We start from the raw sequence: 26,426 nt of genomic DNA, 5'->3' as shown, positions 1-26,426 counted from the left end.
TCCTTTTAATTAGAATTTATTATAGTTTATTTTATTATTATTTATATATTTGTTAAATGTGTATTGTCTTATTTTATTTACAAATTAAAAATGGAGATAAAGTTATATATTTCATAATTTAATATAGAAATGTCGAAATAAAATATTATTTTATTATAAAATATTTGTATATTATATAGAACTTTATAATAAAATATAGCTTAAAATATTTTGTACTATGTTTATATATATATATATATATATATATATATCCATTTTTAATTTAAAATAAGACAATACACATAACAAATATATAAATAATATATATACTGTGTGTATATACAGTAGTCAACTTTTGAAGTGGATCAAAAATTTTCATCAGAGTTATACATGAATTTTGAACAATACTACTATATATATATATATATATATATATATATATATATATATATATATATATATATATATATATATATACACTACTCACTATATTTTAAACTTTCATATCATTAACACAAAGCAAATGCTCGAAATGAAACTCAAACTATTTAATTCCCATCATTTGTCTCCTCAGTTAATCCGGGCATTCACAGATTTCCTGGCCTACATGGTTCTGTTCAACTACATCATTCCCGTGTCCATGTACGTTACCGTGGAGATGCAGAAGTTCTTGGGTTCGTACTTCATCCTGTGGGACGACGACATGTTTGACGAGGAGCTCGGAGAGCGGCCGCTCGTCAATACCTCAGATCTTAACGAGGAGCTTGGACAGGTGCGAAACCATTTCAGTACATTTCAAAACTGTCCGGGTCAATATTTGTTCACTTTCTCTCTCTTTTTTTTTTCCTTCTCCATTACAGGTGGAATATGTCTTCACAGACAAGACTGGCACTTTGACGGAAAATAACATGGAGTTGAGGGAATGTTGTGTGGATGGGCATGTGTATGTGCCGCATGCCATCTGTAACGGGCAGATCTTACCTGGAGCTGCAGAAATGGACATGATCGACTCCTCTCCGGGGATAGATGGAAAGGTGAGCTTGTTGTTTGTTTGCATGTGGACAGTGATTTCTGAAGGATCATGTGACACTGAAGACTGGAGTAATGATGCTGAAAATGCAGCTTAGCATCACAGAATATATTTTAAAATAGATTCAAATAGAAAACAGTCAGTTAAAATCGTAATAATATTTCCCAATTTAACTGTTTGTACTGTATATGTTTAATCGAATAAATGCAGCCTTGCTGAGCATAAAATCATCTTTCAAAAAAAAAAAGACCCCAAACTTCATTGTACTTGAACCAAGTCTTGCAGTAGTCCAAAAAAGTATTTGTACATTTGTTCTATTTTTTACAAACATTTTAGCAATCTGGTTTTAATGTGATTTTTATACATTTGATGAAAGAAGCTAAAGAAGCTTTAAAAAAACGTTTGGACAAGATGAGAGAATGTTATTATCAATAGCTAGTTATGTGTCATTGCACAGATAAATCATGTTATCACCAAGGCAAGCTTTTTGCATGAATATTTTAGCTGTGGATGGGTGGAGTGATGGATGTATTCTAATTTTATCTTGAGCGATGTGACACATTAATGCAGAAGATTAACTAAAACATTTATTAAAGAATTTGTTAACTCGAATTTCACCTCACATCTCTTGTCAGTTGTATTTTTCACTGTGATTTGTGAATAATAGATAAACTCAGTTTGCCCATTCAAATTAGATTCTGTAGATAATATTGTGTGCATGTGCATAAAGTGAAATATCAGAGTTCAGTGTTGTTGAGATATTTAATGCCTGCTTGTATCAAATGTATCCACATATGTCCTGGATACATGGGTATATTGACTGCATTTTGTTCAGAGTTAGACACAGTCTCTCTCTCTCTCTCTCTCTCTCTCTCTCTCTCTCTCTCTCTCTCTCTCTCTCTGGTCTTCTGAGCTGACCTTGTGTCACATAACCTGTGTGTACTGTACACTACTGGTCAAAAGTTTGTAATATTTAAAGACATTAATATTTAATGTTTTTGAAAGAAGTCTATTATGCTCACCAAGGCTGCATTTATTTGATCAAAAGCACAACAGTAATGTGAAATATTATATTTTTGACCAAATCAGCATATCAGAATGATTTCTGAAGGATCATGTGACACTGAGGCCTGGAGTAATGATGCTGAAAATTCAGCTTTACATCACAGGAATAAATTACTTTCTAAAACATATTGAAACAGAAAAGTTATTTTAAATTGAAACAATGATTCACAATTTTACAGTTTTTACTGTATTTTTGATCAAATAAATGTAGCCTTGGTGAGCAGAAGTGATTTATTTCTTCTAGTATTACATTTAATACAGTATGTTACTGTTTTAAACACTCTTTTTGCTTTAGGAATTGGAAACTCTTTGTAGCAAAAGTTTTGTACACCGTACATTTATGTCTTCTTGAAATGATCAGGGATTTAGAACCAACTGTCTTTTTAATCTCTCGTAGCGTGGCGTCATATCTGACTCTTGGTGTGTGTGTGTGTTTCATCAGGAGCGAGAGGAGCTGTTTTTCCGTGCATTGTGCCTGTGTCACACAGTCCAGGTGAAGGAGGAGGAGACGGTGGACGGCATTAAGAGAGGAATCCATCAGGGCAAATCCACCTCCTTCTACATCTCCTCCTCTCCAGACGAGGTTGCGCTGGTGGAGGGCATGAAAAGGCAAGACACATGCATGCATAAACTCACACTCATAAACATGCACTCACACGGACGCACTTTATAAAACTATATGGTAACACTTTACAATAAGGTCTCGTTTGTTAACATACGTTAACTTCATTAGTTAACATGAACTAACAATGAGCAATACATTCTTACAGCATTTATTAAAGGTAGGGTAGGCAATTTCAGAGAGGCTAGCAATAGCAAGCTAGCGTTGAAAGCATCACAAGACGAGAAACAGCGTTAAATTACCTCATGTCTCAAACCATGTAACATTACAATAATCACCAAGCTTTTATTTGTACCAATTGACTGCTGCAGATTCATTTTGGCGTTGATAGTGTTGACACAGAAACTCATAAATCCGAGTCTGAGGACGTGAAGAGCTCCGGGTAGAACGTCACGGGTTGACATCTCATAATTACGGTTACGACATGGGGTGAACCCAGCATAAGCTTGTGGTTTTGGTTCAGGAGGAACTGTAAAATGCGGTTGCTGTTTGTTCATGGTGCTCGGTGACTGTCTACCACTCTGCATATCCTTACTGAACCCGCTGATGATGTGTGATGTCTCCGTGGGCAGGGTGTCGCAGAGGTATGGAAATACATATGTTGACAGGCAGATGGGACATCCTATCATTGCATTCGGACCGAATGCAAATATCAGACAGACATTTTTTTGGTCCTGAGACATCCACAAAGATACATGTACATGTTTTACTATTATTAATTGCTATCATGATGTGAAGAGAGTTATAACCCGTATAACAAAAAGTTGAAATAAAGTTGAACAAAAAAAAAAAATTGCCTACCCTACCTTTAACCTTTGTTAATGTAAAAAAAAAAAAAAATTGTAGGTTAGTTCAAAAGTGCATTAACTAATGTTAACTGACATAACTTTTGATATTAAAACATGTGTTAGTAAATGTTGAGATTGACATTAACTAAGATTAATAAATGCTGTAAAATGTTTGTTATATTTGTAAATGTCTTCATTAGATTTTCAAAGAAAAGTTGATTCATTATGACATGAGCCCTTTATCACAATAAGAAACAAAGCTTACTTTCTCTTTCTCTCTCCTGCTCAGGTTGGGCTTCACCTATCTCCGTCTGAAGGACAGTCACATGGAGATCCTAAACAGAGATGATGAAATGGAAAGGTGAGCCATCTGGACAACAGCATGAGCGCAATGACCAACAGGAAACTAGCAGCATTTGGATGTCTTTTGGACAGTTAGCCCAGTCTGAGGAAGGCTTTTTTAAATAGTTTGTAATAGTGTTATTAAAATAATAGTCAAATGGATACAAGACTATAAAAGTAAAATATATGTTTAAATATAGATTTGCATATGATAATTTGTTATATTAATACTTATATTATATAATACTTATAATTACTTATAAATATAATAATAAGTATGCAGACATTAAGCAAATCTATATTCTAAACATATCACACACTGCAAATCTATACTTTATTTGTCACATGCAAATCTATATATTTTTTAAATATAAATTTGAATATCATAATTAATACTTCTTAAAAACGAAATAAATGAAAGTAAAATTAATAATTAGGAAAACAATAGCTTTTTTGTGTGTGTGTGTGTGTGTGTGTGTGTGTGTGTGTGTGTGTATACATATATATACACATACACACACACACACACACACTTGTGCATTTTAAATAATTTTTGCATATAATTTAAAAAAACAAACATTTAGCTTCATACCACTAGCACTAGCAGTGCTGCTGACACCCCCTGTGGTGACTGCAGCTTTAATTTTCTAGTCATGCTATGTAATTTTCCCACATGTTGTGTGAGAAAGAAACCTCAGCAAAGGAACAGTTTGATCTGTAATCATCTGTGTATTTACTCAGCAGGTTGTCATATTAATATAGTTGTGTGTTTATTAAAATAACACTGTTATACAGTATGTTTTGGGAAGCAGTGAAGTTTCTCTGTTCAGTGTGTGTGTGTGTGTGTGTGTGTGTGTGTGTGTGTGTATGTCCTTGAAGGACAAGGATCAGCCATAATTAGTGCAGCTACACACTGTCCTACTGCTGAGAACATGAGGGTCAGCACAGTCACATAAAAACTCTATCTGTGTGTGATAAAGATGCATCCCAAAGGACCCAGTCAGCGCCTCTGATTTATCTGTACATAGGTATCCTGTTAAATCTAAATACTTCCTATCTGGTTGTGTTTATGCATTCACAGATTTGAGCTGTTGGAAGTACTGAACTTTGATTCAGTGAGGAGGAGAATGAGTGTAATCGTAAGATCAAGCTCAGGTATGATGAAAACACACGCACACACGCGCACACACGCACAATCACATTACATAAATTTACTTTATTTACTTTTACTATTTTTACACCACATTTTACACATGAAGATTTAGCTCACTTCTGGGTACAAATTTGTCCCCAAAATTAAGTTGGTACACACAGACACACACACAAATTTACTAATCTAAATGAGGACGTGTTGTACACTTGTGTTGTTTTTATATAAAGCTAAATGTAATTATTATATATTATTATAAACTATAGGAAACCTTGATGCTTTTTTCTAATATAAAAAAATATAATGTCAGTTTAACATGTTAATGTTAGTGTGATTTATTATTTAAAAAGTGATCAGAATTGAAAAGTTAATCATGCCTCCTGACCAGTAATCTAATCCCATACTTTTATACAGTTATGTTTAATGAAATATAAATAAAACGAACAATATATTAACTTAGTCATATCTATTCAATGTTTTATTCTGCCACAATAATGTAATGTCTTGAATTATCTCTACAAATATTGATATATTTGGTATATATTAGAATAATTTGATACATTTTTCTGCAAATAATGTAATTAATTTTATTAGAATTTTTAGAGATTGGCAGCCCTAATTATTCACTTAATTTATGAATGATTTTCCCATCTGAGAACATACCCAAAGGGATTTAGCTAACGTCTGGGGATAATTTTGTACTCGAATCATTGCTGAGTAAACACTCACTCACACACACACACACACACACACACACACACACACACACACACATACACACTCATTCTGGAACAGCAAGTGACTGTTACACATTCCAGTGAAAGTGTCTGAGTCACCATGTGTGCCCAAATTGAGGAGCCAGTTAATGCAAGTGGGTCAGTGTGCTACTAGCATACAAACGAGAGCTAGATTTAACATCTGTATGATTCCTGAATACATTCAGTCACATACAATTGACCTGATAGCTATTCTTTTTAATTAAAAAAATGAAGATAATCTTGAATACACTGAGAACCTGACAGCACAACTAGTGTGCTCATTTAAAACAATGAAATGATGCTCATGACCAATTTTACTACCATATTGTGATGTATGATAGTTTTTCAGAGACAAACAGGATATAAAATAGGATACATTTTTATTTCATGTTGACTTTAAGCATTAATTACATACTTTATTTTTGCTACAATTATGAAAAATGTAAATTTTCTTATTTACTTTCCTTCATGCCATCCCCAATGTAAATGACTTTCTGTCTTCAGATAAACACTAACAAAGATTTTTAGGAAAATAATCCATCTCTGCGAGTCCATATAATGCCATTGAATGGGTGCCGTTCATTTGACCCTTGGAAAACCACACAAAAAGTGTTCATAACGGTTATCCATACGACCCCAGTGGATGAATCAATAGCTGCGTTTACATGGACCCTAATAATCCGATTGTAATCGGACTACTAGCACAGTTGGAATAAAAAAGTCACATGTAACCATGTCAATTCAATTGGCCAAATCCGATTAAAATTGTAAGACGTGGTTTACACCTTTTCTAATCTGATCGAAAGGACATGTAAACACTTAATCGGGTTGAAAAACGAAACTAGAGTTTTGTATCATAAATGACTGTCGTGTCGTTCTAAAATGTTCCTTATCTCGTCGTTTGTGAAGTGCATACCTTGAGCCCTTGTTTCGGACTCTCATCCACAGACGCCTTGTTTTGGGCGCTTGTTTGGTGCAGTAGAACGGCACAATAATTCACACGCACGTCAACCTGATCACTGTATTTAACGTTCATGTAAACACTTTGTTTGGTTTAATCAATCGGAATGAATTAATTCAGATTGAAACAAAAGGTGTCCAGGTAAACGTAGCTAATGTCTTCTGAAGCAAAATCATAGGTGTAAGAAAAATGCTAATATATTACACTCTTTTAACTATATTTTAACTATCGCTTCCAGCCAACTGTCCTGGTGCGTTCACAAGTTCAACTTGACATAAATGTAAATGTGTTGTGAAGTTTACGCGAGAAGTAACATGGAAGCACAGAGGACCGTCACTTCTCGCGCTAACTTCACAACAGCCTCTCATGAACGCTCATATGATAAGCAGAAGCAATGATTAAAGCTACACTGTGTAATATTTTAAGTTGACTTTTAGCAAAAAACACTTTCTTCTTTCAAAATTATACATTCTCATTAATGTGTAATAACTTCAACCAACTAATTAAGTATTGTCGTAAGTGTATAATCTGCAATTTAGAATACATACCAGCGAGTCGCTCGAATGGCGGCAGCCATGTTGCGCCTCCATCTTGAAAATACATTAGACAAAGAGGGACATACCTGGAAATTCAAGCTTCGCCTTTCACGCTTTTACACTCAGTGGCACCGTGACGAATGTGAGGGGGAGATTACTCGCGACTGCCATTAGATTTGAAATAATACAGTCAACGTAGGAGTTAAAACGCCCTCGGAAAGGCAGAGGCTAGAAAGTAATATTCAGTTGGTAGTCATAAACAATTTCACCGCTAGATGGGAGAAAATCCTACACAGTGTAGCTTTAATTGATTAAAAAGTGTTAAATATTAGTTTGTTTGTTTTTTTCGCACACCTATTGTTTCGCTTCAGAAGACATTGGTTCATCCACTGGGGGCGTATGGATTACCATCACAAGCGTTTTGTGTGGTTTTTGAAATCGAGCGGCACCTATTCGATGGCATTATATGAACTCACAGAGATGGATTATTTTCTTAAAAATCTTTGTTTGTGTTTATCTGAAGGAAAGTCATATACATAAGGGATGCCATGAGGGTGAGTAAATGATGAGAGAATTTTCAGAACTATCCATTTAATACCTATTATGAATTTATTGAAAGCATGCGATACCTGTGGTTATACAGTTTCTTCTTCATAGTTGTTGTTTGTGTTCATAATTGTTTGTTTGTTCTAGGAGAGTACTACTTGTTCTGTAAAGGTGCAGATTCCTCTATTTTCCCACGGGTGGTTTCTGGGAAGGTGGAGCAGGTCAGAGCGCGAGTAGAGCACAACGCTGTGGTGAGCAGAAATCGGAAATATCTTCATCTTCTTTCTTATTATTAATAGCAGAGCTATTAATAGGCCACAAAAGCACCTTTTTAGATCTTGATGTAAAAAAAGCTCCTCTCAGATGTGTTTGCTTGTTTAGCATGAGCATCATCCTCAAAATAAAGGCTGAAAGAGAAAAGTACCTACGGTATAAGCATCACAGAAAATGAGAAAGAAACCAGAAAGTCTTTATTGCCTTTCTGTTTATGTATGTGCAAACTGCAGCCCAACTCTGTTCTCGTTAGCTTTCCTATTACAACTGTTATTAGTTTAATATCTGTATGTACCTATAGCACCAGAAGTCATTTGTACTTTTTGCTGTTTATAATCTAATGAGTATAATTATCTTAAACATGTCAAATATATGAAACTGTTTAGAGATTAAAAATTATATAATTATGGTCCCAGGCATAAGGAATGGATCTAATGTCATAGATTGACACAGCTCTATGTTACTTCATTCAGACCTGTGTCGGGAATTGCATCACTTTACAAAGGGTTTGGTTGTACTGGCATCCGTGCTGATTCATGACTTTGGTAGCAGTAGTGAAAATGTTTCTGTAGAGGCAGACAAAACACAACCTTTGTTCTAAAGTGAAGGAGCTCAGCATGACAGTTCTATCAGTAGTGTTTTATTAACATTCATAATGGGAACTTTTCAACTAGAGCATGTTTTCATTCAATAATCTACATTTCAAAGGGTTTGTTCAACAATTGAAATTTGTGTCATTTACTCACCATCATGTAGTTTTAAACCTGTATAGGGCTTTTCACACTTGAAATAGCCAACCCTGGGTTATTCTAAACTGTAGGTAAACAGAATCCTGGGTTATCCTGAGTTATCTTCATGTTTCACACTGCTCATACTTTACCAGGGGTTAATCTTGGGTATTCATAAGATGCTGTTTCACACCATACATTTCTAAACCCGTCCTATTTGCATATTTGCATTGTCATTGCCATTGATTGGAAGAACGCAGCATGCGACCTGTTTATATAAAAGCTTTAGCATTGCACATCCTCATGTTATACATTGCCGACTGTACTATCAAGTTTGTCATGAATGGACTTTTCGGACTATGGGCCCTATTTTAACCATCTGAAACGCAAGTGTCAAGCGCAAAGCGCAAATAACTTTGTGGGCGGGTCTTGGCGCTGTTGCTATTTTCCCGGCGGGATAAATGACTCTTGCGCCCGGCGCAAATCTAAAAGGGGTTGGTCTGAAGTAGCTTCATTACTCATAGGTGTGGTTTGGACGTAACGTGAAATAAACCAATCAGAGCAGAGCAGACGCGCTTTTTCCATAGCGGATTGCGCACGCCAGGAGCGGTTCACAGCCTCGTCAAGGCCGTAAAAGAGAGAAGTTACATTGAAATGGAGAAACCCACCCAAATTAACTTCGGCTAAACAGGCGTATGATAATTTGGGTATCGTAATAATGTATGATTTGCAAAAATGAAAAGTGCTGCTTCTGTGTAGATGAGAGAATCAATGTGTATGCGCGTTGTGCACACGCTACATTGATTATGGCCAAGCATGCGCCCTTAAAATAGCATATGAATAACGGTGCGTGTCCACTGGCGCGGTGCGAGCGGAGCGGAGCGAGCGTTTTCAATTCATTCCTATGGAAGTTGAGCTTCACGCTCGCGCAGTGCATTTTGTGATTGCCAGCGGACCGGAGAAAGCGTTGAGAGCGACCGAGAGCGTCAAAAGGTTGGGCAGTTCTCGACTTTATGCAAATATCAAGCGAAAAACGCGGTCGGCAGCCAATTGCTGTGAGGTTCGGGATGTGACGTCTGTTTTGAGAGTTTAAAAATATGCAAATTGTGCCGGAGTTTATGCTGGATTTAGTGTGTAAATCATTTGTTTACAAATTAGACGCTTTGCAGTTGTCATATATATGTTAAAGATTTTATTTTGGATGTGTTCATTATGATTATATTGGCTGGGTTAATAAAAGTTTATAAAATTGAAAGGATATCTTTGCTTGGTGCATTTGGAAACAAAGCTTGCCTATTTCTAAATGTAATCGCGTGCATCTCTAATAATTATACTGTGTGTGTGTTGTAAAAAACAGAGATTAAACACACTCGCAACAGACACACCCCAAAGCGGAGGCGTTATAGCGTTTCCAGCGGCACTGAGCGGAATTTTGCCGCTGTAGTGGACACGCACCGTAACATGCGCAACGCGCCACTGACTTTAAAATATTTTTTCCTGGTTAGTGCCGCAGTTGTTTTCTAAACCTGCAAAATAGCATGAAGGAACGTTTGCGCCGGAACACGCCTCCTCTTTGCGCTGAACCGCCCTGGGGAGCGCAAGTGTATTTCCTAACTTACCGACGTGCATCTGTGGAGGGAAAAGTCCGCTTTGCGCGAGTGCAAAATAGGAATGATACATGCGTCGGTGTACAAAGTCAATTGCGCTGGGTGCAAGATAGGGCCCTATAAAGGTAAGAATGAAACGGTCTTATGTGTTTTTCCCCCATCAAATGCTGAAACGACTGTTTATACAACGCACACATTCTAACATTCTAACACCGCATTGTTTCACACTGTACGTTTTGCACCACAGGGTTTGATAACCCCGGGTAAAAATCGGTGCTAACCCCGCTTCGAAATTACAAGCGTGAAACGTGTAAGGATGGATGGTAAGCCGGGGTTAAGTCCAGTGTGAAAAGCCCTTATGACTTTCTTTCTTGCATGGAAAATTAAATGTTTTTCAGAATGTTCATGCTGCTCTTTTACATACAAAGTTTCAAAAAAGACAAAAAAAAAAAAAACATAAAAAGTAAAATTTGATTTTGAATATTGCACAATATTTGGAGCTTGACAGCTTGTGGTCAACATATGATTGATTCTATGGAAAAGAGCAGCGTGAGCACTCAGCAAAATATTGTTTTACCACAGAAGAAAGAAAGTCACAAATTTGGGACAATACAAGTGTGAATAAATAATGTCAACATTTAAGTTCTCTTTGCATTGGTACTGTTCTTTCCTTTTATGTTGTGTAAACCTATATTTAGTTATATCTAAGATAAATGCTGTTTTGGGACAAAGAATGAATTCTGGTGTTGAATTTTGGCTCTTTTTGTAAATGAATGGACCTGGTAGGCTAAGCTGACAACTTGTTTCAAATCCTGGAAGGCTAAGCTGACAACTTGTTTCAAATCTTTTCCTTGTAGGAAGGTTTACGCACTCTCTGTGTGGCTTATAAGAAGCTGACTCATGAGGAGTATGAGAAAACGTGCCGTCTCCTCAACAGCGCTAAACTTGCTCTGCAGGAGCGTGACAAGAAACTGGCTGAAGCTTATGATGTCATCGAAAAGGATTTCATCCTGCTGGGAGCCACTGCTGTGGAAGATAGGTGAATCACTGCCTCCTAAATTTGATTGACTTGTTTAAAAATTCTTGTACTGAAGTGAATCGAACTTTCGATTTCAAAGTTCACAAATTAACAAAAGCTGACTGGCTGGAATCCAAACCATTTCATGTTCAGTATTCGCTTGTCAAATCCAAAATGCATATACAAATACCTCTGCCACTAAGATACAGTGGGGTCCAAATGTCAACCCACCAGTGGAACTGGTTTTATTTTGCATTTTGTTGTTAAATAGATTGTTTGTTGATGGTATTTGCATAACAGTTTGAGTGAAATGTTTAATTGAAACAATTCTTAGTATTGTTATCCAGCATCATTTCAAAATGTGCTTTTATGAACAAATTATCAAGTGTGCGTTATAATTTGAGGGAAAATTGGAGGAAAAAAAATCTCAGTCTAAAAATAGTCAAACTTATTTTAAGTTTTAAATGAGTTTTTGAATCCCAGATTTTCACTGTGGTCTAAGAGTTTTAAACCTTGTGTACATTCCCAGAAATTGAGAGCACTTTGTAACTACACCGGAGTCGCTATGGAGAATCAGGCTTTAAGTCATTCATCTATATGATCTAAATACGCAGATTACTCTCCCATTCCCTCGTGCTCCAACCCACTGCACCATCAAAAAATCCATAGTGTCGGGGTATATGGAACCATGACGTCTGATGCATTTCTGAGCAAGTCCGATATTGCTTTCCAGTGTTTATGTTGCCAAGTAAAAACATCAGCATGTTAATAATAACCTTGTGTTTTCAATAAAGTGCATCATGCATTTCTCTAAGCAAACAAGAATCGTCGTACATTTACCCGAACTGAAATTGATCATAGATGTGCATTAGCAGTAATGCAGTAATTTAACTGGCTGAATGCCAAGGTTCCGATTGGCCCAATAACTGGGTGGGAGAGTTACAGGTCCGGCGTCCAGTTGAAGCGCACGTGAGCACCCGCGGTCCTGGCAGAACCAGTGTGAGTTAACGTTAATTGCACAGGCAATCAATAGAGTCCATCCATTAGGCTCCAGTGTCCTGATAATGAGCAGCTAACGTAATTAGACCCCCTCTTGAATCAATCGGGGGCCGGCAGACGCGGATCTGATGAACCACTGTTTTGGCTTGTGCACTTATGGAGGCCATCCAACCCAACGTTATAAATAAACACATCAATCCATGTCGACCGCCTTAATGAATATGACAGAGCAAACAAATATTGATTACTGGACGGGAACTTATTTTGTCAGGCTGTGTTAATTAGATGCAATCACTGCCCCGTAGGCACCAGCCTGTTTGTGTCTTCAAGAGGTCACGAGTGTGTCTTCAAGATGATGTGTTATAGTCAAAAATTCACAAAGCTAATTTGATAAGTCATCACTGACTGTTTGTAACAGGATTGAAAAAACAATATGCCAGAAATATTCTTACTCAGAATGAAACGGCAAATGCAAACATTAGTGACCACGCCTTTTCCTTTTCCAAATTTCCATTGTGTAGCGATATATGAAGCACAACTGACACAGAAGTCACTTTCGAACTGAAAGTCGCTTTCTGTTGTTCAATGCAACGGATACATGTGATCAACTTGAACCCGTTGCAAAGTCTGTGCAAGGAAATCTTTCGCCCACATGCAAAATCCTCATTTAAGATTGAAAAAAATTGAAGGACGGTACTTTTTATCTGTTGAGAATTGGATTTCATAGAGAAAAGTGGGTGTTCAGTATGAGAATAGAGCCTGATTTGAATGTAAGAATGCAGTGGATTGTAGAGGGGATATAATTAATGTTACATAAGTTTTAACCAGCATTAAATTACTGCTAACTATAGCAAAGATTTAAAAAAGGCTGCATTAGCTAAAAGTTAATGTCTTGGCCTAAAACAATGTCTTAAATGGCTAATTTTCCCCTCCCACTTGGCCTATAGGTGACATAATTTGAAAAGGAAAGTCATTTCAGAAGTGGAGCAGGTTATTATTGAAGACAAATTGTTTGTTTTTTCAATAAAGTGCATGATCATGCTCAATAATTTTGCTTTCACACTGTCTGTGACTTTGGCGCTGTATGTTTCCAATGGCTGGGGGTGAGGTCACTAGTGGGCGTTTCCACTACCGTGACATTCACCGATGTTTTTCCACCAAATCAGTTTTCTTGCCGCAGAAAAACAATGATTTTGGAGGGAAAATACTAAATGTAAATGAAATAGGTGCACAGAATACTTCATATTATATTTAAAGATGAACAAGATGGCTTTTTATTTGCAGCGAAAGTACAACCGCTGGTCTATCTATAGGTTCACAAAACCATTCAGTCAGCACAGCGAGGACCAAAATATTTACACAGATACATCAGATTCATGAATTATAGGAAAGTAAATAACTTTTCCCCAATAACTCATATTGGTTGTCACTCCCAAAAGTTGCGCTTCATTTCCATAAAATTAAACATATCTCAACTCTCTGGACACGCCTAGATCCTGTCGCCAATGGTCAATGGAATGGGATCATGTCGCTGCGTGTCACATAGCTTAAGGCCATGAATGTGTTTAAGAATATACACTCCTGTTTAAAAGTTTATGGCCCGTTTTTTTTTTTTTTTGGGATAGAAATTAATACTTTTATTCAGCAAGGACCCATTAAATTGATCAAAAATGATAATAATGTTACAAAAGAATTCTATTTCAAATAAATGGTGTTAGTTTGAACTTTCTGTTAATAAAAGAATCCTGAAAAATGTATCATAGTTTCCTCAAAAATATTAAAGCAGCACAACTGAACTGCAATTAATGCAGTCTAGGTAAGCATAAAAGACTTCTTTCAAAAACAATTGATTTCATGTAGACTTTAAGTCAAGGTTTTAGAATCTTAGAATGTTATGGAGCCAAAATAGAATGTTGGAATTTGTTTAACTTCAGTAGAATGCTGCTGAGTGAAATGCAATTCATGTTATTAGAATGTTTAATAAGGAGTGTAATAGAATGTCTTCCCGGGAGTCTCTGTGAGAATGTCACTCGTCCCTGCATGGCTGGGCTGTGAGTGCGGTGCAGTCTTAATGATCTGGCAGCAGCGTGGCACTGTGAATCCTGACTGCTGGGCTGCTTAATTACTGAGTGAAGTGGGCTGAGACATCACACTGCCGTATGAGACCTCCGAGCCACCGAGCCATGCAGAGCACTGTCCATTAACTTTCACTCCAGCACTGCGCAAAGAATAAAGCACACAGGATTGCTACAGTACATACTGTGCCAAAATGTTGCTGCTGCTGCTACTATACAGTTAAAACAATTGGGCTGTCAAAGCAACAATTGCATAATTATCACTTTTACGCAGTTTTTATGCAGTACGTTACGGCAATGTGTGACAGGTTCACTAGATTTGTTTTTAAAGAGTGAACTTATTTGACTAAACTAAATTGGAGATTTTTTTTATGAATATTATTCTTATGTGAGCTTGACGTAATAGTGACATTGGGAAGAATTTGATCTGCTGGTTGTTTCTACAATACAGTTCAAATGTTTAGGATCAATAAGATTTTTGTAATGTTTTTGAAAGAAGTCTCTTATGCTCACCAAGGCTGCATTTACTTGACCTAAAATACAGTAAAAACTGTAAATATTGTAAAGTAATATTGTTAAAATAGCTGTTTTGTGTTTTAAAATGTTACAAAATTCCTGTGATATCAAAGCTGAATTTTCAGCATCATTACTCCAGTCTTCAGTGTCACATGATCCTTCAGAAATCATTCTAATATGCTGAATTGCTGCTCAAGAAACATTTCTTGTTTTTATCAATGTTGAAAATGGTTAATATTTCTGTGGAAACAGTGATGCATTCTTTCTAGGATTCTTTGAAGAATAGAAAGAACAAATGAACAGCATTCATTTGAAATACTTTTGTAACAGTTTAAAAGTCTTTACTGTTTTGTTTTAATCAATTTAATTCATTCTTGCTAAATAAGAGTATTTATTTCCTTAAAAAAATAAAATCTTCCTGCCCCCAAACATTTGAATGGTAGTGTAAATCATTAAATTACACAGGAACCACTGTCGAATTCTGTCTGTAAAATTCAGGACTTAGATAGACGTACATTAGAAAGGAAACACGGTGGATTTCAACAGTTGCGAGGGTCATTAGCATGTTTAAGGCAGAGCTAGCGAAGGTTTAGGCACCTCAACTTGCTCATTATACCTGCAATGTGCTAATCATTTACATGAAATGCTTAAAAAAAGTTATTATTTTATGTTTCAGGCTGCAGGATAAAGCGGCCGACACCATCGAGTCCCTGCACAAGGCTGGTATGAAGGTTTGGGTTCTCACAGGGGACAAAATGGAGACGGCAGCAGCCACATGCTATGCTAGCAAGTTGTTCCATCGCAATACACAGATCCTGGAACTGACAACCAAGCGGACAGAAGAGCAGAGTCTCCATGACGTCCTGTTCGATCTGAGCAGGACTGTCCTGAGACACCATGGCAGCATGACCAGGGACACTTTCTCAGGGTGGGTACAGTGGAAATGTGTACATGCCCTCGTGTTTACACACAGACACCTTCACACGTATGTTTCGTCCACACAGGCTCTCAGGTGATTGCCAAGACTATGGTCTGATAATCGATGGGGCAACACTGTCAGCTGTACTGAAGCCACCACAGGAAGGAAACAGCAACGGAGGGAACTACAAGGAAATTTTCCTGGAAATCTGCAGGAACTGCAGTGCTGTTCTCTGCTGCCGCATGGCACCCTTACAGAAAGCACAGGTAATGCAGCACTCTGTTCGGCAAGTCTCACAAAGGCTGCATTTATTTGATCAAACAAACAGTAAAAACACTAATATTATAAAATATTATTACAATTTAAAATAACTCTTAATATATTTAAAAATGTAATTTATTCCTGTGATGCAGAGCTGAATTTTCAGCATCATTACTCCAGTCTTGAGTGTCGCATGATCCTTCAGAAATCATTCTAATATGATGATTTGCTGTTCAAGAAACATTTCTTATTATTATCAATGTCGAAAACAGTTGTGCTGCTTAATATTTTTGTGGAAACTGGGATATGGGATTTTTTGATGAATAGAAAGTTCAAAAGAAAGTTCAGCATGTATTTGAAATGGAAAACTTTTGTAACATTATAAATGTTTTTACTGTCATTTTTGATCAATTTAATGTATGCTTGCTGGAAAAAAAATGTAGTTTATTTAAAAGAAAACAAAATCTTGCTGACCCTACATGTTTAAATGGTAGTGTAGGTAGTGTATCAGATCATTTTATAAGTCACAGTATAATTTAGGTAAAGGATCACAGGAAACTCTTTGTCATATATATCTCCATTTTGTAGTTTCAAAAACTACTAATATTACTGTAATCGTTGTAATTAATGTTTTTATGTGTCTTTCAATTGTAAGAATATATTCATGAACAACAGTTAATACTTAGTAACTTACATTTTAGACACAATACATATTGGAAGTTACTTTATCTATTTTTGCTTCGCTGATGAAAACGGGTCCATGCAAAGATTTAGCGTTTCCAAGCAACAAACAGTAGTGCCGTTCCTTAATGAATCCATGTTTTTGAATAAATCGGTTTAGCAAATGAATCAGTAGCTTGGTTTCCATCCAAACGTAAAACGAATTTTCGAAAGTTTGCAAAAACAAAACTAACAAAAAAAACAAACAAATGCAAATTAGGTGCGTTTCCATCAAGATGTTCGAGCAGATGACGGTGGTATTGGGAACTGGTAGATTTTTATCATTAACCTAACTACCTGGGGCGTCTCCAACACCCAAGCATCTACAGTTGACACTTAATAAATACATTTATCTGGGGCGTCTACAATCGACACTCAATAATCTTTATACTCTTTATAGCTCTTGCGTCTACAGTCGTCAACTGGCTTCGAGTTCCTTACCCTAACTTGTTCCCCTAACTAACTTGCTGCGCAGCAATAATAAACAGACAGACTTCAGCAAATGTCCTTTAATCACGGCCAGGAGAGTTCTCAAGTAGTTCTCAAAGAATCTCCCCCAAGAAGCTTTAATCCGGCCGGAGGATCTCTAGACAAATTTCAGAGAGAATCCCACCAGCAAACAGGAATACAACCGTTTTTGTTGAATAGGGGCATGGTGAAAAGGACATGAAACATTACATAATTTCCCCACAATTTGATTGGTCCTTCACAGACAAACCCTTCTGTTACTAGGTAGAAGCAAACTCTGTTTTAATGATTACTTCATAATCATAAGTTTTGAAACCTAATCATCTGTCTAGTTTCATTTCCCCTAGTTGTTATTTTTACACTCACACAACCAAAATCACAAGTTTTCGACTAAAAGGGGAAACATTTAAGATTCAAAAGCATATGAGTGTTGTTCCTGCAAGAAAAATAAATGTTAGTTATGATTAATTAAAAAATCCATCACAGAACCATCACAGTAACCAACAGTAAGTAAAACACGGCAAATACGTTTCCATCTCCCATTATTCGCATTAACTCTTTTTGGCTCAAGTCAAAGCCAGCGTAAAAACTTTCTTGGCAATTACGGGATTTTTTTCATAAATTTGCCGTTTCCATCACTCGTTTCTGATGCGATACTTCAAAATGCGAAACATAGCCAGTGACTATTTCAGGGTTTGTCAACTCTGGCCCTTGAGATCTACTTTCTTGCTGAGTTTATCTCCAACCCTGATTAAACTCACTCACCTTCAACTTTCTAGTAATCCTGAAGACCTTGATTAGCTTGTTCATGTGTGTTTGAGCTTAACTCTGCGGGAAAGTTGAGAGTGAGAACCCCCGACTTATTAAATCCTGAATGAATCAGTGTTTTAAACAAAACGATTCAGTGAATAATGACTCCCTCATAAAGACAGTTTCATTAAAACGTTATTTAGTTTGTTTATTAAGCCATTTTCCTTATGGGTTCCAGTGACTTTGGGTGATTTTAGGCCTTGGTATCAATTTGGGAACATTTGGTCCCTGCAATGAGTATAAAACCTGACCCACACACACATACACAGCCACCTGCCAGAGAAAGGTTGTCCTTGTTCCCTTATTGTAATCTCTCAGTCTGTGAGTTAGACGATGCAATCAAAAGAGACTCTGGTCTATTTCTCTTTCTAATTTACTGCACGCTAAACCTGTCAGTCACTCTCTGGGGCTGCTGGGAAAACCAGAGACTGTAAAGCCAAGAAGTGAGAGAACTCACAGTATTACAAGACCATTACTGACCTCAAGCACACAATAAAATCCTGTGTAATCAATGTGTACTAAAAGCCAGACTGATATTTTAGTCGTTTCATCTGAGAAAGGGTAGATAGCTGATGATGAGTATAATATTATCCCGTCTCCTCAGCCAAAAACCCTGATTAATAATCTAATCTCTCAGTTGTTCTGATTTAACCTGTGGAAATAAATCTGTTCTTTCAGATTGTTAAAATGATTAAAGCATCAAAAGAACACCCCATTACGCTGGCCATCGGGGACGGAGCCAATGATGTCAGCATGATTCTGGAAGCTCACGTGGGCATAGGTGATAAAATCAAGTCGTTTTAGATATTAATACTTCTCCAGTCCTCTCTGATAGACTTGTGTTCAACAGCTATGACAACAGTATGTTACATGCCTATTGACTGGTTGTTCTCCCTCTAGGGATCATGGGTAAAGAGGGGCGTCAGGCGGCCCGTAACAGCGACTATGCAATTACCAAGTTCAAACACCTGAAGAAGATGCTCCTGGTTCACGGGCACTACTACTACATCAGAATCGCTGAGCTGGTCCAGTACTTCTTCTACAAGGTGAACCCAAACTAACAAAATGTGTAGACACACAAAATAAAGAAGTAAGATCATCACAAGCAAAATAGCTGATGATCACTTGCTGACAAAACACAAACACAAACCACACCGCCTGCAGTTGTAAACACGGAAAAAAGTTGCTTGATGTGTGTGGATGCTACTTTTTTCCCAGGAGTTCTGAATAACCCACTGAACAATCTTGTTGAAAATGCAACTCAATGCAGCCCTATTTATAGCAAACGCACACACACACACACACACACACACACACACACACACACACACCCTAAAGGGTTTAGTTCATCAGGTACTGAGGGTCTGTTTTCTCTCCACAGAATGTGTGCTTCATCTTCCCTCAGTTTCTCTATCAGTTCTTCTGTGGCTTCTCTCAGCAGGTAAACGCATATCTCAAAGGTCACTATTAGACCACTTTTAAAAAAAAAAACATTCTGTCTTTATATTTTCTTCAATTATGCGCCTTTAGAAAATTAACTTCTCGTTCTGTGGTGGAAATTTTGGTGGTGGGAATGATATTTGAAACATTTATGGAAATGTTTCAAAAGAATCTTTTGTTTTGCTTAGAGTTATTTCATAGGTAGCATTTCTTAAAATTAAATAATATTTTCACACTTTTTTATAATTTAACGATTACAACTTTTATTATTATTATATTAATTAGTACTTTTATTCAGGAAGGATACAATAATTTGATCAAAAGTTACAGTAAAGACTTTTATATAAAAAAATATCGATTTCAAATAACTTTCTAAAATGTACAACATTTTCCACAAAATATTAAGCAGCACAACCATTTTTAACATTGATAATAATCAGATATGTTTCTTGAGCAGCAAATTAGAATGATTTCTGAAGGATTGTGACACTAAAGACTGGAGTAATGATGCTGAAAATTCAGCTTTGCATTACAGGAACAAATTACATTTTAAGATATATTTAAATATAACTTTTTTACAATATTACTGTTTTTATGTATTTTTGGTCAAATACATGCAGCCTTGGTAAACATAAACATAAGAGACTTTTAAAAACATTACAAAATCTTACTGACCCCAAACTTTTGAACAGACGTTCTATTTAAAAACTTGAATTTAAAAAATATTATGATGCTTTTATAAAATATAATCATAAAATAAAAACTATATTCAATGTAAAAAGCATTTAAAATAGCAACAATAAATGATGGAAGCATGGGAAAAAACTAGGGCTGTCAAAAGATTAATCGCGATTAATCGCATCCAAAATAAAAGTTTGTGTTTAAATAATATATGTGTGTGTACTGTGTATAATTAAATTTGTATATATAAATACACACACATGCTTGTATATATTTAAGAAAAATGTGTAATTTTTATATTCAAAAATTATATTTATATATAATATAAATTATATATAAATATATACAGTATATGTATGCAAATATTTCTTAAATATATACATGCATGTGTGTGTATTTATATATACAAAATAATTATACACAGTACACACACATATATTATGTAAACACAAACTTTTATTTTGGATGCGATTAATCGCGATTAATCTTTTGACAGCCCTAGAAAAAACGTAATGACCTTGATATAACAAAAAGAGAAAAGTATTAATCTGTTTGTAAATCAACACCTGCAACATGAAAGTGCACATATAGTTAAAGGGATACTCCACTTTAAAATGAAAATTCTGTCATCATTTACTCACCCTCATGTTGTTTCAAACCTGTATGAATTTATTTCTTCTGCTGAACAGAAAGGAAGATATTTAGAAGAATGTCAGTAACCAGACAGTTTCTGGTACCATTGACTTCCATAGTAGGAAAAAAAATATACTATGGAAGTCAATGGTACCAGAAACTGTCTGTTGTTTTTTTTTAAAGTGGAGTATCCCTTTAAAAGAAAAACAAATTTCTCTTTTGCACTTACACTGTACATTTACAGTAACAATTATTTTTCCCTCTGCAGCCACTGTACGACACGGCATATCTGACCCTGTACAATATCAGCTTCACCTCGTTACCCATCCTCCTCTACAGTCTGATGGAGCAGCACATCAACATGGACATCCTCAAACGGGACCCCTCTCTATACAGGTGAGGAATATCCTGGTTGCCCCAACAACCCCCATTATTACCCACTCCTGTGGTCAGAATGTCAGGCAATAATTATAATTTAACTCTAACAATAAGAAGAATCATAAAAGAAGTATGTGGTGAATTTTCAGGGGTTTAGTCTGATATATGATCCGTAACGTGATGCATCTCATCACGTGTACGGGGAGGTATTTTGGAGCAGCGCGTTCACTATCTTCTATTTCTGGTTCCCTCTTTGAGACCTACTGATAAATCCCTGTCTACATGCAGGCTATTTATATCAACCTTGGCCTCCTTTTTGCATGAATGTTGGCTCATAACACACACTGTTTCATATCCTGACATTTGTTGCCACCTTTTTCCCCAGCGACAAACTTGCACTATTTTTTATTACAGTATTTTATTTCAGTTTTAGAATTATATGATTATCATTATTGTTATATGCTTTTCAGTATTTCAAAGTCTGGGTCTAGGACAAGAGAAAAAAAACAAAATCATAAAATAGAACATATACATAGTACATTCATTTGAATTAGCAAAAAGTAAATGATGAAGGCATGGGACTTTTTTATTATTAAAAAAGTATATATAATACTTAGTATTAAACAAAGTATAATACTTTGTTTGCAAGGCATAAAAACAAATGCAAGTCATAGTGACGGCACAGCACTGGTCCATTCGGGATCTAATGAACCGCCTGATGTAGCTCAATCTCGCTCTCTATATTTTCCTCTTTAATAAAATGTTTTTCCTGATTGTGAGCCTCCAGGTATTCTCACTTAATCACATGAACACACTTCCACCAAATACAAGTCTGCAATAATTGGACCGTTCAATCAGCTTTTGGAAAACATATTTGCGTAGAAGCTGGCACTAAACTCAATTTACACACAGCACTGGGCAGAAATACTGTAAGAACCACTCTACGTTTAATCAACAAATGTCCTGACACTGCAATTTTTTTCCTCTTATTCCTCTGCATTGCTTATTCAGTATGTACATTATTCACAGTGTTTGCTACTGGCACACAGTGCAGCACTTGTAGCCATCAAGGACATTTTCATTGGAAAAAGCTGATCTATTAATCTAAAATAAATAAGAATGGACACAAGCAGCAGAGGTCATGTTTGTTTTTTCTTACCAATATTTCACTTTCATTTGAAATGTACTATCCAATCTCAAGTATGGTTGGAGATTGATATAAACTGATATTTTATTGAGTGCTCCCAAAAAAACATATGATCTTGCAGTGAAATGTTAGATTGCTCGGAGCTTGATTGACAGGTGATCTGACCAATCATACTTCGCCATCCGCCATTTTGTCCGACAAAGCAGTCAGGAGAGTTAGTAGATTAACATGGGAGCATTTGAACTTGAAAAACGGAGTGTACTGACGCCTTTCCGTGGTTAAAACAACATTCCTTCTTATGTTTGTTCATGTTTATTTGAGGCTATAAATTAACTAGAAGGAAGAGATGATCGGTTCACGAGTAGCTTTAACTGATGCTCTACAGCGATCTGTCACGACACATTAAAGAGCCACAAAACGGTATTTATTGTTTAAATTTCTTTTTAAAAATGACCAAATTTGAAAGGTGAGACTTTGTTTAATATGTTTAATATCAAACGTAACCGAAAAGTAACCTGGTCTGTCCTGTCTGTCAGCATGTTGTCAGTCTCCTCTCTGCTCCGCGATGTATTTTTCACTGCGTGAGAACATGGTGTGGCGTGAGAACGGCGTAGCTTGTCGGACATAGCGACAGTAACTATGGGGGGCGGGTCTTTGCGAACAGTCAAATGCTCTTCGTGTTGGTTTCAATGGCTCTTCATTTAGTATAAATTTCATTTTACAGTATTAAATGAACTGATAGCAGAGCACAGATCATTTGATCTTGGATTTGGAGTCTCCATCCACTTATTTTTATGTGCATTTTGGGATATCGCATAAAAACGCTGGATGGAAATGCAAAGATGCACATAAATTCTAAAAATGCACATAAAACTTCAGCGCACAATTGAGTTGGATGCATTTTGATCCGATAAGAAGACATGCGCATAAACTACGATGGAAACACATTGGCGTAACGATGTAATCGATACAATCGTTACTCGAAAGCGCAAGTTACTTTCAAAAGGTGATTTACGCTTCCATCTACATTAGTGTTTATATCCAACTTTTATCCAAGTTTGTCTGTAATAATATGAATGTTTGTAACAGAAATAACAATACTAGGTTTCATATCATTTAATGATTCATCGATCTTTTAACGATTAATATAGTCTTTGAATATGTATTTCTTTTTACAGAGATATTGCCAAGAACTCCCTCCTGAGATGGTCCACCTTCATCTACTGGACATTTCTGGGGGTTTTTGATGCCATGGTCTTCTTTTTTGGTGCTTTCTTCCTTTTCGACAACACAACCTTCACCAGCAACGGACAGGTAACACAGTCACCGTCTAAACCATGATTTTGTGCCTACGTTTTTCTGTGTGTGTTTTGTTTAATTGACTTAACCAGCTGTTTTTTTTTTCCTTTAGTTCGTTTTTTTTCTCAGTCAAATAAAAGTCGCATACAGATTTTTATGGGTGGCCGATGCTTGTCGAGCGAGTTAAAGTGGACTCAGTGCTTGTAAAGTACATATTTGTGGTTTAACTGATGATCCAGCTTGCAGACTTTAGTCTGTCCTCCTCTGCGTATGTTTGAAGTCATTACAGGTGCTTCTCCATTCATTTATGCGACACAAAGCATGCTGGTTAATCAGTCAGATCAGACATCTTTCTCTGTGCCATTAAGTTAAATCATAGTAACCTTTTTGGATTGCTTTTTTTTACCTGTTTGATTTACTTTAAGTTATAACATCCTAATTTTTTCTTTACTTTCTTGCTCCCTGTCCCCTCCCTCTCCTTCTTTTCTTTCGTTTTCTTCTTTATCTCTCTTTCTATATCTCTCCCCTCTCTCTTTCCTCCTTTTACCTACCCCCCTTTTTGCCTTTCTTTTCTTTTCTGCTTCTCTTCCTTTCCTCAGCTAATGGCCACCAACACACAGATGGTAAGCCTGTCCCTATCTGTTTCTCATCCTATTTTTAGTTTTAGTTTTACTGTTTCCCTCCTCAGCCCCTCCCCTCATCCTAAAGCCACCCCCACTCACATAGTGTCTACTAACACCAACCGTTCACTGCCATCGTAGCTTTCAAACAGTACCGTACGACATCCCAGTGTCCCCTGAACCGAGGACCAGCCACCGTAGGTATAGAGTAGCGAGCCCCCCTCCTTTCCATCTTCCTCTGTCTATCATCGTGTGATGGAGTAGGAGTTTGTGTCCGCCCCGTGTGTCACGTTGCGACTGTGTTTTTTTTTTTTTTGGCAAACACCCGGGTTGGAGGGGTGCCGTCACACTCATCCTCATCGGCCCGTAGGATACATGTCCATCCTCTCATGCCTCACTGCAAGGGCAAATGAATGAGCAAGAGGAAATGTGGATTAAGCATTTCGTTTCATTTGGCACATGTTGAATGGAAGAGAAACCATTCAGAAACTTTTAATCAGAAGGTTTTTCCACAAATAGGGTACGCTTCGGGGTCTCGTTAGCTTTTTTTAAATCCATCGGAGGTTCAAATATCTTTTTAAGACCTTTTTTTATTAGATTTAAAGCATTTGACATATAACGTCTTTACTGTAAGAAAAAATGGTAATACTTTACAAGGTTCCAATTGTTAACATTAGATAACTATATTAATGAACAAACTAATGATAAAAAAATACTTCTAAAGCACTTAATCTGTACTAATACATTTTTTTTTTATTAAAAGTTGTATCTGTTAATATTATTTAATTGACCTGAGCTAACTTAACTAACACTGAAGTTAACAGAAATTAATCAATATTGTGACGTGTATTGCTCATTGTTAAGATAATACTAGTTAAATATCTTTTATATATATATATATATATTGATAGAAAATGTGTTTTTAAACGTCACTTAATTACAATCCTTCCCAAATTTTGGTTACGGCGTTGTAAAAATTGCACACCTTGTATAAAATGAACAGATAATAAAATAGCTCTGACACAAATGAGTTCAACCTCCTGATGTTGATGCTCAACCTGGTTTCACTGACCATTTGTTGAATAAGATGAAAGAAATAAAAGAACTTCAGGCCCTATTTTTGACCCTATTCGTGGAGAATGGCAGATACTCTAACATGATTAGATTGAATTATTAACAGATTTAAAAAAAAAAATTAATCCTTTTGAAAAACCTCGCAACATCCTTAAATATCATTTGCCCTTGACAAGTGTTTTTTAACACTACATTTAATTTTGATTGCTCATCAAGGTAAGTTAATACATTTTCTTCAAACTTGTCGACATCTATTGTGTGTCGTTGTACTTGTTTTTTTGTTTTAACTGGTTACTCATCAACATTGTATTGTTCACTAAAACCATTTGGTGCCGTACAGTCTTTGACCTGCTCGTGTTTTGCCATGGCTTGTTGATTTTGATTGTGATTAACAGCGAGTGATTTTATAAAGAGCTTTCATTATAGTGTCGATGTTGCTTTGCATAGTGTCATCAACAGCGTGGCCGGTCCGCAGACAGGGGAAGGTTCTAGAAGAGATATCCATTGTGTCTAAATTCAACCATTTGCCAAGACTGTAAACAATGAGGGAACAAATCCTCCCAAAAAGAGAAAACACAAATCACACAGAAAAGCTTTCCGCACCCGAGCAGATGTTTATTGAGCCTAAGTGCCAATGCTGAATCCATTATAACATTTTAAGGGGCTATCTAAGCTCACTATTTATTTATGAAGCTTTTATAGCTAAAATATAAAATTCATTTGAGTTCAGCGAGTTCCAGACATCATTAATAATCTCTGTAAAACAATATAGGATGACACCGAAATGCTTTCAATTTACAGCACCATTAAAATATAATGATGTAATGCTACTATTTCTTGCAAATTATTCACAGAGGTTTTTTTAAAAGGAACATTTGATGAGATTTGATATGTTATGCTTCTGAGAATACTGTATTGATGCAGAAGTTGAGTGCAACTGTGAACTAGAGATGCACAGATAGGTATCGTATTATTCATCAAAT

General features: G+C 36.3%; 1 protein-coding gene across 9 annotated transcripts in view; it reads left to right on the top strand.

Moving 5' to 3' along the window:
- The window catches only part of atp11a (ATPase phospholipid transporting 11A), a 71,864-nt gene that overhangs the window by 37,983 nt on the left and 7,455 nt on the right, over window positions 1–26,426 (top strand). For 7 of the 9 annotated variants that reach the window (XR_014029917.1, XM_081361778.1, XM_081361777.1 and 4 more), the window contains exons 12-26: window positions 554–751; window positions 840–1,013; window positions 2,517–2,683; window positions 3,774–3,845; window positions 4,908–4,981; window positions 7,925–8,028; window positions 11,243–11,424; window positions 15,670–15,921; window positions 15,998–16,178; window positions 18,850–18,952; window positions 19,072–19,217; window positions 19,553–19,612; window positions 21,194–21,321; window positions 23,629–23,764; window positions 24,349–24,372. Coding sequence is in view for 8 of the 9 variants with exons in the window: in XM_081361778.1 (XP_081217904.1) it covers window positions 554–751; window positions 840–1,013; window positions 2,517–2,683; window positions 3,774–3,845; window positions 4,908–4,981; window positions 7,925–8,028; window positions 11,243–11,424; window positions 15,670–15,921; window positions 15,998–16,178; window positions 18,850–18,952; window positions 19,072–19,217; window positions 19,553–19,612; window positions 21,194–21,321; window positions 23,629–23,764; window positions 24,349–24,372 (2,001 nt within the window). In the remaining variant the exon portion in view is untranslated. The remainder of the gene's footprint in view (window positions 1–553; window positions 752–839; window positions 1,014–2,516; window positions 2,684–3,773; window positions 3,846–4,907; window positions 4,982–7,924; window positions 8,029–11,242; window positions 11,425–15,669; window positions 15,922–15,997; window positions 16,179–18,849; window positions 18,953–19,071; window positions 19,218–19,552; window positions 19,613–21,193; window positions 21,322–23,628; window positions 23,765–24,348; window positions 24,373–26,426) is intronic. The other 2 variants (XM_081361776.1, XM_081361782.1) reach the window with 1 other exon arrangement.

This window comes from Scardinius erythrophthalmus, assembly GCF_964197995.2.
Source record: "Scardinius erythrophthalmus genome assembly, chromosome: 3".
In the NCBI taxonomy this organism is placed as follows: Eukaryota; Metazoa; Chordata; class Actinopteri; order Cypriniformes; family Leuciscidae; genus Scardinius; species Scardinius erythrophthalmus.
The sequence above is the reverse complement of the archived record's forward strand: the minus strand, read 5'-3'. Positions and strand labels throughout refer to the sequence as shown.